At 35.1% G+C, this 17,876-nt stretch overlaps 1 protein-coding gene across 1 annotated transcript in view; it reads left to right on the forward strand.

The window, feature by feature from the left end:
• Window positions 1-17,876, forward strand: part of LPAR1 (lysophosphatidic acid receptor 1) — a 59,283-nt gene that overhangs the window by 10,530 nt on the left and 30,877 nt on the right. The window contains exon 2 of the mRNA XM_034410566.3: window positions 17,202-17,378. Within this exon, the coding sequence (XP_034266457.1) occupies window positions 17,319-17,378 (60 nt within the window). The 5' untranslated portion in view covers window positions 17,202-17,318. The remainder of the gene's footprint in view (window positions 1-17,201; window positions 17,379-17,876) is intronic.

The following is a 17,876-nucleotide window of genomic DNA, read 5'->3' on the forward strand; positions in this document are numbered from 1 at the left end:
CATAGTCCCTAATGTTATTTTGAACAATTTTTTTATTAAGAATGCTGCAGTAGTACAGTGGTTACAACATTTGCATTGTAAATAGAAGTTTGCTAGTTTAAAACCCTGCCAAAACCCTTTTCAATTACCTTTTTATGTTTCCTGAGCAACCTATTTTTTTTGCATTTTTAAAAAGTCCATCATTGTATCTTTTTATTAAATTTTCAGTCATCTAAGGTTAAAAAGATTTCATCTCCAACTCCAAAATAGTCCACATTAAACCGATATATATATATATATATATATATATATATATATATATATATATATATATATATCTGTTAACTGAAAAGACCAAGAAATGATGCTCTACTAGACTTATTGAAATTCATTTTAACAGTGTGTGTGTATTTGTATATTTAAATGTACGTATATCAAAGTGTATATTCTGGTAAGGTCTACCCACGGGAATTACAAATTATTTTACCTGGACCAGGAAGCTGGAGAGCACAGCAGCAGGGAAATTGTCCAGTACCTTGCCAAATGTTGCCAAAATATCAGTCTGAACAGTTTTCTGAAGTTGATTTAGCATTAAAACAGCATAAGCACAGGACAGGAGCATCTTGAACTGTAAGTGGGGATATGCCCTTAATTATACTTTAGTACTGTGAAACTTCCTTTTTTACTAATATGCACCTGTCTGTTTTATGCAGGCATTTAGACAAATGGGTATTACCTTTTGGTGCTCTTTGTTATATATATATATACCTTCTTGCTGAAGGTATACCATTTAAAATAACTGAGATATTTTCTCATTTCTAATGTCCATAGTAAATGTTCTACTGTTTAGTAACACATTATTTGGTGTATCTGGCTTTGTAAAATTACTGTAAGTAAATAAATTACTGTGTGCCAGTAAAGAGTGGTTTGGTAGCCTAGAGGTGGAGCTCTCGCCTCATAATCAGGAGAGTTTGATTCTAGGTAGTGGCAGATATTTCTCTCTCTAGGCGCAAAGAGAAAATAGCAATAACACTTAGACTTATATACCACTTCACAGCGCTGTACAGCCCTCTCTAAGCCATTTACGGAGTCAGCATGTTGTCCCCAACAAAATATCTTCTGCTAACTCTGAATAGGCATCAGAAGGGCATCTGGCCAGTAAACGCTCAGCTCCATTGAGTCATCCCAACTCCATTCAGATGCAAGAGATTGCAGATTAAAAAAAACTGTGATAGTAAAATACATTAACCTAATAATGGGTTTATTTTTTAATGAAGCTAATTGAGTAAATGATTTTTAGAGTTTTTTTTTAAATGAAGTGCACTAAAGGGGAAGGAAGCAATGTATTTTGCTGACATTACTATATATTTTGTTAGAATTATTGTGGATGCTGCGTAAAGACACTTGAATAGTTTATTCATGTCCAATATCCTGTCAAGTGTCCATTAGTAATTTTATTTAAGACAACTGCTATTAAGATAAAGATGAGTGCAGGGCCAGTTTTATGGGATTACAATTTATGAAATTGCATTGAGCCCCAGAAAAGAGGTTTAAACAGGATGGAGGCTACAAGAGTGCATCTAAGGGCATAGTAGCCTCCATTTATTGTCTATTCTATTTATTATCCTATGAGATATTCAAATCAGCAAATCCACCTGTAGACTAATGCATCTCCCTCTTACCCAATGGATACATTGGCCTGATGCCATTTTCTAATTACTTTTTCTACAGCATTAATTGGTTAATGGAACAGGATGATCCTAAGCAAATTATTCTGTTTCCAGACATTTTTATCAATGCCAAGGCAAATTCCACTGGACTACAGCAAATTGCCTCTTCCTTCTCTCCCTCTCTTTCATTTTGCAAGAATCCATCTTCCTGTTAATTTAGGGCTGTGTCTCAAGGGGCCCTCACAATCTTTCTTGTTCACCTCTATGGTCTCATTATCATGATCCATTATCCTTTTGCTGATTTTTGTGTGCATGTTCAATTAAAATGTGCATTTTTTAACAAAGATATGGTCTGGAGAGCTAAATCATAACATTTCATAAAAGATAATTGTATTTCAGGTTTCATTTTCTTCAGAGGCTCAAATCTTAAATTGGCATTGCCAACAGGTATATATGAGACTTACAGTGTTACGCAACTAGAAGGGATACTACAGTACATTTTCTTACTTCTGAAAGAAAATATTAGTAAATTAATAAGTTAAATTTAGTTTAATTTACTACTTGTGGCTTTAACATTTCACAGACATTGAATGCTGATGCATATTCTTTCCCAATAATTCTAGGGAAAAGAACGGTCAAGGGATTAAGCATATGAGTTCTTTGCCCCAGTTCAGAATCTGCTCCAGATTTCAGTGTTATCCACTTTTTCCTGGTTTTATACCGGCTTATCTGAAACTAAAGCAAAGCTATGTTTTCTTCCAAGAGTTAATGGCTCTTGACTCATCCTGGCTCTGAATGTCAGCATTCTGTTCCCCATGTCTGTCTATAGGCAATGTAGCAACATGCAACCACCATTGAAACTATTGATAAAAGGACATTGTTGCAGAAAATCATGCACTTTTGCTCCAAATCTATCTTTTCATCTTCACAGACTACAAGATTTAAAAAAAAAAAAAAAAAACACCAAGTGGGGGAAAAGGAACTTGGAAGCTAGAAAGTTTTTTTCCATATAGCATCTATTCAGATCTGTAGTAATACACACAACATGAACTAAAACCGTAGAATGAGAATGGCTACTAGAAGTGTGGGAAAGATATTTTTTGTGCATTCTGTAACAGTTTATAATTCTGGATTGCTCTGCAAGCTGAATTCAAGCAAACCAAGATACAGGTCTCCTTCAGATGGAAAAAGGAAGGGGCAGGTAAAATCTAAATTTCTGTTCTTTCCGTGCATTTTTACAACAATACATGCATGGGAGCTTAGTAGAAGCTGCAAAGAAATAAACTCTAGTGTCCAGCCACTCAGCTATGCCTTAGAGCTTTTGAGATGTCCATATATTTTCTTTTCTACCAGTTGCATGTTGTTTTCCTTCCTCAATTGTTGCATATTTTTATATGCTATAAACTCTGGTATATTGACATGCTTCTTTTTGTGATACAGGTAATGGAACTAATCTCTGAACATTAGACTGCCAATCTAGAGATCATAAAATATAGGCCTTACATCGCACTTACCACTTAAGAGCATATTAAATAAAAATATGAAATACTGTAGTAAGTATTTCAATCAGTATTTTGTGAAAGTCTTTTGCTGAACTGCATTCCAGTCAACAATGCTCTTTTCCTGATTGAGCAATAAAGCATCTATGTAGGATTCGTTGAAGCTGTATTTAGAGCTAAGGTTGCTCTATGAATGCAAATCATATAAAGTTGTTAAACAGTGCTTAATAAATTTAAAGAAACACAACAGTGCTCGTTGACTTTACAAAGGAGTTATTTGAAACTTTTCGGTATGCTATTGTATTTGGATGGAATGGTGTAATCTTGGTGCCTAACCAGAGAAATGTCATTACAGTCTTTGACTGACAACCACAATAGGAACCAGAATTTGTGTCATAAATCATTGCAGTCGTAAGTCAAGTCAGCCCCAATTTTAAGACAATTTTCATGGTGCTTGTTAAGTATTGTGGGGATCATGAAGCAAATCCAGATTCCCCAATGGGCACTTTTTGCCAGAAATCAGCAAAAAGGTCCCAAATCATGATCAGATAAACTACAAGGTGGCAAATGTGAACAGGCAGGAATTATTCAGAAAATGAGAACTACCAGAATCTAAACAATCAGAGAACAAACCATCTTACATGATTGATGTTTAGAAAGCTGGTCTAAGGCCTTCTTTGAACAGAAGTGAAATGGTTTAACATGAACCTGGATTATTATTTTTTTTATGGCCAAATGCCAGCACAGAACAACAGGACTCGTCAGCTATAATATGATGAAAAGGGGCAGACAAAGGGGGATGATTTTATATTTCCCTGCTTGTACCACCAAGAAAAGATTACCATACCTTACCACAGTAAAAGCTTTCTATATGCCCTGAATAGCCTAATTGTGCAGTGTTTGAGGAAGTACTGTTGGTCCACTGGCAATTTGAGAATCTGCCTGTATTATTTGTGTGTCCTGCAAGTGATTTGCTCAAAGGTGTTCAGAAAACTTCATGATCAGGTGGAGTTACTTCAGTCTCCTTTTTTATTTTAATGAACGGGTTTTAGGATTTTAATTAATCAAAATATGTGCACTGATGATAAAACTTCAAGAATAATTGCCTGGGGTATTTGACTGATTAATTAGATGTCATCAAAATGGTCCTGATTTCTAGCAAGCACACAGATTTCTTTATATTTCATATTTCTAAACCACCCATCTCCCTCAAAGATGGGCTCTATAAAAATAAATAAAAATAAAAATAAATAAAATAAAAAATTATGTTTCTAATCTGGTCTTTCAGGTCTTTCAGTGGTGGACTCATTGCTACTCTGAGTCCATCCATCTTGCTGCTGGTTATCCTCTTTTTTTTTTTTTTTTAATTTATTTATTTATTTATTTATTTATTTATTTAATTTATATGCCGCCCTTCTCCGGAGACTCAGGGTGGCTTACAATACAATAAAAAAAAAACATTCTAAAAACATTTAAAAGATTAAATTTTTGTCTTTCTTTCCATCTTTCCCAAGATTAGAGGCTACTCTAGAGAGCTAGGTCTTCGTATAATGTGTTTGAACTATAGGTAATTTGAGATTGATGATTTGTGAGAATGTCAGCCTGATCATTTGTTATCTCCAATGAAAATGTGAGATTTATTTGTTTGATGAGCCATTCTCTTGTTTTCTTTGATGAGCCATTCGCTTGTCTTTTAGAAGTCTTCTCCAACATATTGAAAATGTCAATATGTTTCTATCATGTCTCATGAAAACCCAATCTGGTGAATTACTTACTATATATTTCATAAATTGAAGATAATTCATTAACAGAACTATTTTATATGGTTGTGAAGTTACCAGGATTTTAAATGTGATTTGAAGGACATACAAATGTGTGTGTATCTCCTTTCAGGAATCTTTTAAACCAAAAAGATTTTTCCAGGATTACGTACCAAGTGTAGAAGGCAGCTGCTTTAATAGAGTCCTAGTAGGTTTTATATGTGCACTTATTCAAAATCCAAATCACAGTTTGCCTTTCAAATCAAGATCACTGCACACTGCAGTGCACAGCCTTCAATTTTATAGTTAAATGCAATTCTTAGAATTTATCAGTTGGCTTACTCCAGATAGCTAAAAATAAGAATGGCAAACCACTTTCAAAATATTCCCCAGAAAACTGCATGAACTAGTCCAGGCAATTGCCAGGAGTCAACAATGACTCAAAAGTACACACACACAAATAAATAGAATGTTAGTTGGCATATCTATTATCTTAATTTAAGGTATTAGTTTAGCCCAGTACATTTTTATTTGTCATAGCTTTCTGCAACTTGGAGCCTTCTAGATTTAATGAAGCTAAACATCTAAGAATTCTCACCTATGCCATGAAATGTGTTTACTTTAATAACAACGAAACAGTGTGCAAATTTGGGGAGGAAACATATCTAGCTAGGCAACATAGCTATTCCTCTTGAAATATGATATCCTGGAATAAAGTATATATAAAGTTATACTGTAGAATTTTTTCCTTACATTATTTTAAGATACAGGTAGTCCTCGACTTATGTCCACAATCGAGCCCAAAATTTCTGTTGCAAAGTGAGACAGTTGTTAAGTGAATTTTGCTCCATTTTACAACCTTTCTTGACATAGCTGTTAAGTGAATCACTACAGTTGTTCAGTTAGTAACATGGTTGTTAAATGAATCTGATTTCCCCATTGACTTTGCTTGTCAGAAGGTTGCAAAGGATAAATCACATGACCCCAGGATGCTGCAACTGTCATAAATATGAGTCAGTTGCCAAGCATCTGAATTTTGATCATGCGACTATAGGAATGCTGTAATGGTTGTAAGTGAAAAATGGTCATTACTTTTTTCAGTGCCGTTGTAACTGAACCAATGGTGGGTTGCCCCCAGTTTGCACCGGTTCTATAGAACCGGTAGTAAAACCAGCAGGGGCTCCGCCCACTGACCCCGATGTCATCAAAATGCTTCTGCACATGTGCAGAAGCTTCTGCATATGTGCAGAAGAGTGAGCGAAGCGAGTGCGCGCACGTGGCCCTGTTGCAAACCGGTAGTAAAGGTAAGTAGAACCCACACCTGAACTGACTAAATGAACTGCTGTAAGTCAAGGACGACCTCTACAAAGCGTGGAGTCCTATATAAAAGTTAACCCCACCTGTTTTGGTCCCAGATCAGTGTATATGGCCTGGAATCTAACCTTTGTAATTGAAGACTTTTGAATTTGGGCAGTTGAATACTGAATTTGAAGGTATGAGAAATTGTCTCAAAAATGTTTATTATGGTGATTGTTCACCATTTTTTCAACATCTTAGTAAAAAGTTACAAGTTTCAATTTAATATACATAGACGCCATCTGAAAGATTAATAAAAGTAAGCAAAACATTTTGAATTACTGTAAATGGTGAAAGCAAAATGTTAAAGGATTTTAAATACTTAAATCTGACTAAACCATAAAAGTACTTTGAAGTAAAATATTGAAATACTAACATACTGAGTTAGTAAAATACTGAGTATAAATTTGTGTTTGTGTATATATAGACGTTATGATTACCGACAAGAGACCTAACAGGAAACATAAAACAGCGTAGAAAGCATAGAAGGTTTTGTATATTTGTTTAGGGGAGTTAAATTAGAGTATTTCCTTGGGTAGAATAATAGCAACTGGGAAAAATAAATTGCAACCTCTTGGAAATTTTAGAGTTCCCATCTGACAATAAAAAAAGCAAATGTGATTGTCTTCAGAACAGAATTATGAGCGTACGCGCAAGATGTTGTATAAAGGACACTGAAGGAACACTACTTAAGAGTCTCAGATTCTTCCAGGTCTCAGAGATATGATCACTCTACAAAAAAGATGTTATACCCTCCATCTAATTTGATTGAAGGCAAGACATTAAACCTAGCTAAGGAGAAGTCTGTAAAATGCATTGGACAGGTAATACTGAATTTGCTTTTTTTTTTAATTTACAAGTGTAAAGGATTTCCTGCTCATGCTTTGCCAAATTCAGTATATATCCAAATTAGAAAAAGGGTTTTTTAAAATTTCTTATTTTATCTCAAGAGCTGTATTTGGTTTGCAATCACTTTAGCATTATATTTATTCTTCCATTTTCAATTTTTATTGATACCTTCGAAAAAAGGAAATTTCAAACACTGAGATAAGGGGAGAAATCTTGGTTTGGTCTTAAAATGTTGTAACTTATTCTGAAAAAGTCACTTATGGGACGGATTGCATTGATAAAGATGAACATATTACCAAGATTGTTATTTCTATTCCAAACGGTGCCAATAAAAATTGAAAAGACATATTTTCATTATCTTAACAAGATAATGAGGAAATTTATATGGCAAGGGAAAAAAGCAAGAATAAGTTTGAAAATGCTATAAGATACAAGGTTGCCAGGGGGGTTTGGACTACCAAACTGGGAATTATATTACCAAGCAGCAACATTGACATGGTTGAAGGAATGGATTGAACTAAAAAATACAAGATTGTTAACATTGGAAGGGCATGATTTGCAACTGGGCTGGCATGCTTTTTTGTGGTATGGTAGAAATAAGATACATACATACTTTCATAGACATTATATAAGAAATGCATTGCTATTGGTTTGGGAGAAGGTTAGAGATAAATACTATGTGAAAATACCAATATGGTTATCAATGATGGAAGCTTTAATAAACCCAAATGTTTTTAATTTTGGAAATATTGTTAGATATAAGGATTTGCTAATAGATAAGGGGGAATTGAAAGAGAAACAAGAATTGGAAGAACGGGATTGAGACAGATTGGTATATGTATATGCAGATAAGAACAAGATATGAAAAAGACGCTAAGTTACATGGTTTTTATTTGGAAAAAACTGAGTTGGATAGGATACTCATAGGAACGGAGGAAAATCTAATAACAATTTTTTATAATTTTTTGCTGTATATTGAATTGGAGGAGGAACAAGTAAAAAAAACAATGATAGCTTGGGGAAGAAATTTTGGACATTCAATTGATCTTGAAAAATGGCAACAACTATGGGAAAGGAATTATAAACTAATGATGTCCACCGCATATAAGAAAAACCAATATAAAATGTTTTATAGATGGCATATGCCACCGGAGAAGTTAGCAAAATGTTGGAAATGTCACCAACTACCAATCCTATTATCATATGTGGTGGACATGCCCTGAAGCAAAAAATTATTGGAATAAAATCAAAAACTGGTTGGAAGAAATGACACAATTACGTATTGAACTTAGACCAGAGCTGTTCCTATTGGGTATCCTACCTGATAAAATTAATAAGGAATATACTTATTTGATTATACATGTAATAACAGCTGCAGGAATTGTTTATGCTGAAAATTGGAAAGTGGAGAAAATACCTTTGGAAGAAGAAATAATAAGAAAGATTTTAGATTGTGCAGAAATGAACCAATTAACTTTGTTGATTAAGGATAGGGAAGAAACAATATTTTAGGATATGGAATTATTTCTATAGTTGGTTGGAAAAGAGATATAAATGATTAATTTTATAACTATGTGTAAAAATTTGATGACTAGAATATGGTTTTAGGAATGAATTGTTACAGTGGTTCGGATGCAGATCAAGATAGAAGAAATTTTTGAAAGAAGAAGAATAAAAAGAACTGAAGAAAATAATACCGAGATGTCACAGGGGAGGGGTGATTGATGTATTAAATGCTTGTTTGTCTTAAAAAATAAAAAACCTTTTTAAAAAAAGGAAATCTCAAACACTGAGATAAGGGGAGAAATCTTGGTTTGATCTTAAAATGTTGTAACTTATTCTGAAAAAGTTACTAAACCAAAAGAACTCTTCAGGGTTTTGGTCTGTTTTGTTTTCTGACACTTCCAGAGTCCGAAAAGTTGTCTCAGCATTTTCTTTCTTTCTTTCTAATAAAATAGAAAGAAGTAAGATGATACTGAAGAAGTTACTGTAAAGAACTCTGAGCATTTCTGGAAATTGCAGTAGTAATAGCTGTCAATCACTTAATTGTTTTTTGAAAGTCATTTATGTCCAGGTCTGATTATTAAATGTCAAGTTTGTATAAAAGCTTTCTCCCCAGGAGTTAGCATAATGTCTTTTTGTAGCCAACAACACTCAAAGCACACACTCCCACTCATTTCCCAGCATTAGTTTCCAGAATTTAACTGAAGATTAAGGTAAAATGCTCTTCTAGTCATAGGGAGGGAAAAAAAGAATTATCATCAGGAATCATGCTTAAATGTTAACAGGTGCTATGCCGAAATATTTTTAATTATGCTTAATTGAACCTCTTTTAAAGAGGTATAATTATACTTCCTATAGTATTTGATTTTCTAATTGAATGATGGTACCTATGTAAACATGAAGTAATATCAATATTACATTCATCATAAATTATATTCAGGATTTCATCTGGCATCCTCAATTCCAAGTTTCCAATAATGTAGAATTTGTGTTTTTAGTTTAAGCATTTACTCGAGATTAAAGTACAAAAACTCACCCTTTTGTTTAGAAAACTGCATACCAATTGTCCACCTTTTATACCATTTTTAAATTTTATTTTATTGGGCTGTTTTTCATCAGTGAGCCAAGGCCACATAATTGGTATCATTTTCACTTGAAGAAAACCTGACTTCAATTTGCATCTCTGTATACAAAAATCTAGTGTTGTGTGAATGAAATGCAGTTTTTCTTGTCTTATCTTGTTTTTTCTTTTTCTTTTTCTTTCTGTCTGTCTGTCTGTCTGTCTGTCTTTCTTTGTTGTGTGTGTATGTGTGGTTTTTTGTTTTTTTTTTTTAAGGTAACTATAAGGCACTTCCTTATCCAACTCTCTTTTTCTGCCTAGGTAGAATTATAAAGTACAGTAAATCAATAAACATCAGTAAAGGATTGGCAGAAAACCATAGCCAGTTCAAAGTTCTTTATAACTATGTACATAAATGTTGACAATTGGATTTCAGTGAAATCTGGGGAGAAATATTTTTATCAATGTAAAAACATACTGGACATGTTGTCAAGGTATCTGGCGTGACAGTATTTAAGAAATAAAAATATTAACAATATCAATACCATTGGCCCTAGATCACTTGTGGCTACGTAGGTATCTAGGCCCACTTACTACCATATAGGAGAAGGAGTGGCAGAACCTGGTGGCAGAGTTAAAAGAGGGATCAGCCTAAAATCTCTTACACTGCCGCAAGCAGACAAAGTATATATTAAAAGGCAGGGTAGGGCTTTCAGAATGCTAAACAGCCCCATGGATAGGTGGTCTTCTGTGAGCCTCAATCAAGGCCACAGAGCCATGTTTTTAACACCTTTCCAAAAGGCCAGAAGAGTGGAGTCCATATTTATCTATCCTGTACCTTATAATCAGGGTGAATTTGATTTAAATCGAGTTGATTTAAATCACGATTTAAATCATGATTTAAATCACTAGTAAAAAGGCTTGATTTAAATCAACTCGATTTAAATCATAATTTTTAAAGAGCAACTGTCATCTCTGCTACTCCTTTGACCCACTGTTGACTCACCTATAGTCCCAGTGTTGCAGAATATACAGCCTCATGCTATATAACTAAGCTCCATTTCATGCTGAATAAACTAAATTATTTTTGTATCTTAAATAGAAAACTATCTTACGATAGATTTTTACCCCAAAAGTTTTTTATTAAAATAAATTTGATAAAAATCAAAAAAATCCAATTTAAATTAAAAAAATCTGATTTTTTTTTATTTTTTTAAAAAAATCATTGATTTTTATCCACCCTGCTTATAATAATAAAATAATTCCGCCTCTAAATGTATTTTTAAAACTTTAAAAATTACAAAATGTCATAGATGTGTCGCTTCTTTTTGCCAAGTGCAGGAACTAGAAGATGCTGTGATAGTCACATGATGTGTTCTGCCTCACAGTGTCAATTATAAAAAGTATTAATATTAGCGTGGAATAAATTATTTTTTCCCAGCTTCACAATTCTTTCAAGCCCTAGGATAAAACTTTGTCTTTATAACTTCCATAATTGCATTTCAAGTGAAAAACAAAAGTTAACATCCAAACACTCAGTAAGTTCATTTAGAAAGGCCTTTAATGGTCAGGATAGAAGCTTCATAAAGCTTCTCTTAACCAGAAGTTGGCTTCATTGTGATATTTTGTAAGAGGAGAATTAAAACAAATGAATTATCAGTCTTTCCATTATCTCAGTGCTTACATTAGTGTTTTGTTTTTCTGAAGTTATCTTTTAAAATTGTAAAAGTAATTTGCAACTTTAGGAAAACAAAACATAAGAAATGTATTGATTCATTAGTCCTGGAACATACAGTACTAATTGTACACTAATTATTCCCCTGTGTCCATATTTGTAGAACTGCACTATCCACATCACAGATTGAGCCTGACAGATCCCCAGACGAATCTGGTAACTCTGAAAAAGATCATTGCTTTATTGCTGACATACATTGTAGATTCTCAACTGTACATATGTTAAGTCAATATGATATAGGGTTGACATAAACTTATACTTTAAACACTGTGATTTTTAGATCTGGAAGTTCAAAATATAATTCCTTTGAGATGTAGGCTTGAAATTCCTTTGATTCTTTTGTACACTTAGATCTAGCACAGGTATTATCTCTCTCTCTCTCTCTCTCTCTCTCTCTCTCTCTCTCTCTATCTATCTATCTATCTATCTATCTATCATCTATCTATAGCAGTGTTTCTCAACCTTGGTAGCTTGAAGATGGGTGGATTTCAACTCCCAGAATCCCCCAGCCAGCGCTGCTGGCTGGGGCATCTTCAAGCTTCCAAGGTTGAGAAACACTGATCTATAGGATGACTTTATTCAAAGAAAAAAAATCCTAATAGTACATGTAGTCCAAACCCTGGAACTATGGTAACCTAAAATAGCTGTTTGGCTCCTCAGTTACAAGTTGCTTCATTTATCTACGTCACTAGAAATTTTTAGTGCACATGTGGGCTACACTTCCATTTTGGGAATAGGAAGGACCAGGTCAGTTTCCAGCAAGGCAGGAATCATGTATCATTTGACTGGATGTGAAATTGCTGACTTGGCATCTATTATTGAGTGAGTTGAGTCGTATGGAATTGACACAGCTGTGCCCACCTGGGTTCTTGCAAATAATAGTTTGCCTTATTTACCTTATTTCTAACTAGTTGCTAACACTTATTTCCTTTTTCTCAGATGAGCTGCAGTGACATTTTGACCTTCTCAATCCAATTTGCTCTCTTTGTGTTAAAAGGAAGTGAGTCATCAGTACAAAGCAATTGGGGATCACTGATCTCTTTTTGAAATCTTTGGTTTAATTACCTATTTCAGTAATTAAAACAAATGTAATTTCCATATCTTAACTGATGCTCTTTTCTGAAAATGGGGAAAAGGACCCATTTAGGTGATCCTTATGGGATCTGATAAGTTTTTGAATGCTGTAAGGGAATTTTCCTGGACCACTGATGAGAGTTAGGGTCAGTGTACAAAGTATTATTGAATCACCTATGGATGGATACCTATGGATACCAAGAGTTCCTGCTTTGTCCCAATGCTATCTAAAATTTATAATATTTATAATGAAACATTTAGATATGATTGTTAGGAATATGTAAACAATATGCAGAGGACACTCAGCTCTGTTTCTGTACGCACAATGAACTTTGCTTACCTCCAGACCCTTGTTCGGACGTTCCTAACCACTGCTTAAGCTAAATATAAAGTCACCTTCCTTAGTAACGGGTTCATTTGCAAGGTATCTCACAGTAGCTGAGTGTCAAAGCAACAACCTTGTAGAAGACATTTGTGGTCATCCCTATGATGTGTTTGTGGTTGACTTCTCTAGCTCTTGCCAAAATATGCTATAGAAATGGTACTTCTTGCAAGGAAAAGCATAACTAATAACTCTGCTAAAGTTAATTCATTATTTACCAAAGCCTCTAATTACTTATTGAGAAGTTAATAAGTCACAAGACCCTCAAATTGAAGGGGTATCATACCCATAAGTAAAAACTAGGCAAATTTCTACTGTTCCTACACATTATATCCAATTCCAATTCCAATTAGCTACAGAGCTGGAGTCAAGGTTTTGGTTATGATACAGGACAGTGGTGGGTTGCCCCCGGTTTGGACCGGTTCTATAGAACCGGTAGTAAAACTAGCGGGAGGCTCAGACCCCGACATCATCAGGAAGCTTTTGCGCATGCACAGAAGTGTGTGCGCATGAGCGAAGCAAGCGCGCACAGCCCCATTGCGAACCAGTAGTAAAGGTAAATAGAACCCACCCCTGATACAGGACAACTTGTAACCGGACTGTCTACCAACTTGCTTTTTTTGCTTGTTACAGCCCTAGTTAGTTACTGAGCTAATCAGAGTTCTGTCAAATGTACTAAGAATCACTGACTGCCCCCAGTAGCTGCTTATAGGTCTTCGCTGTGGTGGTATCCGTGTTTTGTTCCCTGAAATTCAGCAGCTGCCTGATGTATTTCCTCTTAGGGTGGCCTTCCGTGTATAAACAGTGGAAGATTGGTTCCATTTTCCCTAATCATCTTAAATGCATTTCTTTGATTATCGTTGATATTGTTTAACACTGCTTTATGTACTGTATTTTTGAATTATATATTTTATTGGTGTGTTTACTGTAAGCTGTTCTAAGATGTTTTGGCATAGCAAGCAGTATCTAAATATACTCGATGGTGTTGATATTGATGATAGATGATATGATGGGCAGGTGGAGTTGGGGAGACTGATCAAGGCAGGATTTTCCATTTTTTCTAGATTAGTTGGGTTTTGTCCTCCCCTCCCTCCCTCCCTCCCTTTCGTTCTTTCATTCATTCTTTTTGAGGTAATTTTAAAATTTAAATTATAATTTTAATATGTTTCCCAATTGCTCTATTGATTTTTGGATTTTTGCACTGACAAGTTTCTATAAGATTGTTGGAGAAAGCTTCAGGAGTCACAAAAATATTTAAGCTATAGCACAGGTCTCTAACTCCTGGTCTGTAGACCTGCACCGGTCTGCAGCATGCCAGAAACTGATCCACGGAAACAAGTGAAGCCTCATCCGCAGAATGCAGGCAGCACACAAAACCATTCCCCCTTCCCGTCCACGAAAAAAGCCTCTCTCCACAGAACCGATCTCTGGTGTCCCAAAGGTTGGTGGCCACTGGGCTACAGGAAACAGAACTTGGGGTGGCATTAAGACTTCATACTCTCTTTCTTTGCTTTAGAGCAGGGGTGTCAAACTCGTGGGCCGTGGGCTGCATGCATCATGTGCTAGCCATACCCACCCCCATTTTAGCGAAGGAGGAAAAACTCAAGATAACGTCATACGAGTTTGACACCCCTGCTTTAGAGGAAAGTAAGTTTGGTATCCAAATTCAGAAGAGATTACAAATTTGGGTAGAAAATATAAACTTTATATTTGTCTTACAAATTAAGTTATTGTATCTCTATGGTTTATTCCAGAAAGATGCAAATGAAGTAAACAAAATATATCCTTATCTAAAGTTCTTACTTGCCTTGTCAGGATCCCATAGAGTAATTCTGGCCATAGAACCCAGTTTTCATTTGGAGTCACTTTCCATCTCTTTAGTTCATGGCACTTACAGAGTATTTGAGAAAAGAGAGATTGTTCTCTGCATCTGGCATAAATAAGAATGCCTATTATGGCTTTGACTCACAACATTTCCTGCACTGAAAATATTTATTCACTTTGCAGTGTACTTTGAAGGCAATCAAAAATACCAAGAAAGATTTTTGCTGCCCTATTTGCAAATATATCTGCAATGTCCTCTTTCTGTGGGGCATCTTGTGCATAACAGAGCACTTGGGAAAGTTATTCCAGATGTAAAAGCCTGGCCTTCTTTGAATTTTGCGCAACACGGAGGGCAGGAGGAAGGCATTTCTTTCATCCTGCTGGGGCTGGCCATACAATCAGTGTTTTATTGATAATCTGCCAAGCGTGCTGTTCAGTGCACAGGAACTCTTCTCACCAAATTGTACAGGTGATCCTTGACTTACAACAGTTCGTTTAGTGGCTGTTCGAAGTTACAACATCACCAGAAAAAGTGATTTATGACCATTTTTCACACTCATGACTATTGCAGCATCCCCATGGTCACGTGACCAAAATTCAGACGCTTGGCAACTGACTCATATTTAGGACGGTTGCAGTGTCCCGGGGTCATGTGATCACCTTTTGCTAACTTCTGTCAAGCAAAGTAAATGGGGAAGCCAGATTCACTTTACAATCATGTTACTAACTTATCAACTGCAGTGATTCACTTTAACAACTGTGGCAAGAAAGGTCATAAAATGAGGCAAAACAAATGTATCATTTAGCAACATAAATTTTGAGCTTAATTGTGGTCATAAGTCAAGGACTATTTGTACAACCTTCTGGTGCCTTTTTTAAAATAAAGATGCAGACCCCTTCCACACATAAGACCTACCCTGAAGCCAGCTGAATACAAGTATAGGCATTTGCACAGAAGTTGGAAGAATTGGAATTCTCCAGTCCTTCTCAATAGAATAGAATAGAATAGAACACAACACAACACAACACAACACAACACAACACAACACAACAGAATAGAAGTCTTTATTGGCCAAGTGTGATTGGACACACAAGGAATTTGTCTTTGGTGCATATGCTCTCAGTGTACATAAAAAAACAAGATACATTCATCAAGAATCATAAGATACAACAGTGAATGATAGTCATAGGGTACAAATAAGCAATCAGGAAACAATATCAATATAAATCGTAAGGATACAAGCAACAAAGTTACAGTCATACAGTCATAAGTGGGAGGAGATGGGTGATAGGAACAATGAGAAGACTAATAGTAATAGTAATGCAGCCTTAGTGAATAGTTTGACAGTGTTGAAGTAATAATTTGTTTAGCAGAGTGATGGTGTTTGGGAAAAAAAATGTTCTTGTGTCTGGTTGTCTTGGTGTGCAGTGCTCTATAGCATCATTTTGAGGGTAGGATTTGAAACAATTTATGTCCAGGATGTGAGGGGTCTGTAAATATAAGATTCCTCATTAGCTCCCAAATCTTCACCAATAAACTAGAGCACTTCGTTGAATGAACTAAAGTAAAATACAAGGAAGTTTTAGGGATAGCTAACTAACAGTTTTGATCATGAAGATACCTCCAGTGAGTTTGGGAAAGTTCCACTCCAAACCCCCCACTACATTAAAAGCCAGGACTTGGATGCAAGAGGACCTACCATATAATGTGAAATTATGTGGCACATCTAGATAGATAACACTTCAAATCATGAAATAAGTGGCATCTGATGGGAAGTAGGATAATATTCCCTCCTTCCCTTCATCTGAACTTGGAAATAAAGGTTTAAAAGCTTCTGCTTCTAATCAGTGGCAAACTATAGGTTCCTATTACATATAAATGCAGCAAACTATGCTTCCCCAACCAGCAGTTTGTTGCATTTAAAGACAACAGGAAAATACGTATTGCTAATGAGGGACAGATCTCTTCCCCCATTGCGGAAGGAAGGAAGGAAAGAAGGAGTATGCAAGATCAGGACTATAATGTTTCTTCCCACTCTCCCAGTCTGTGGTTTGGGATAAGAACATTTAGCAACCCTACATTTTTCAGTAGGCAAAAGGACAAATATATATTTAACCTGCACAAAAGTTTCTCAATATTTTTAGGATTCTGGAGGCAGTGCTAACCTTAAAGCTAACCTACAACTTAGAAACTTTTGCTTGAATGTGCTTCCTAATTCTGCAGAAATTCAAATCCATGAGTTAATTTTTAAAAATAGTTTTTGAAATGTGGCTTTAGTTTGAAACTTGTGATACATGATTTATAAACAAAAGAATATATTGTTAATGTAAAAACTGTTGAAAGCTGTATGTGTTTTTCTATATTAACATTTTGTATTATGCATTGAAAAATGCATATGTTCTTATGCATTTTGCTTTTTGTTAAATGTTTATTCATCTAAAAAGATTGTGTTATTGAGAATTGTGTTTAATTGTCTCCTAAGGTTTTAAAGTCTATTTATGTCTTACAGGGATAAAAAGCAGCATGACTGAGAACTGATCAAGAATCTCGAGAATTTATTCCTAACACCTGAAGCATAGAAGGCAGAAGGTTCTTTTTTTAAAAAAATTCATTTTGCTGAGTAAATATGGCAGATCCTTCAGCGGAAGTACCTTTTTTTATGATGACGCAGCCAGAAATAATTGAAGTAAGTTGAAAAAGTTCTAAACTTAACTGTGCCCTTTCATATACAACTTTGATACCTACAAACTGTCAGACTTTAGATATCTCAGATTTTATGTTATACAATCATGTGATTTCCTTATGGCCTGTAAATTAGTAAGGATTGATTAATAGCAATAGCACTTAGACTTATATACTGCTTCACAGTACTTTGCAACCCTCTCTAAGTGGTTTACAGAGTCAGCAACAATCTCTGTCCTCATTTTATCAACCTCAGAAGGATGGAAAGCTGAGTCAACCTTGACCCAGTGACAATCAAACAGCTGGCAGTGCAGTAACTTAGCCTGCCACGGCTCTTTCATTCAAATGATTGAGCTGATCTTTTTTTTTTTTTTTTTTAAAGACATTTTGCATTGAGGAAGTAATAAAGAGAGGTCTGAAGATATAATTGTGACAGCTTTGGATGAGATTCAGATCTTTTCAAAAGCAAACAAAAACACAACTAGAGAAACTTTCGAGACTT

The sequence above is a fragment of the Pantherophis guttatus genome, chromosome 2, assembly GCF_059756535.1.
Source record: "Pantherophis guttatus breed Tessera chromosome 2, ASM5975653v1, whole genome shotgun sequence".
Classification (NCBI taxonomy): Eukaryota; Metazoa; Chordata; class Lepidosauria; order Squamata; family Colubridae; genus Pantherophis; species Pantherophis guttatus.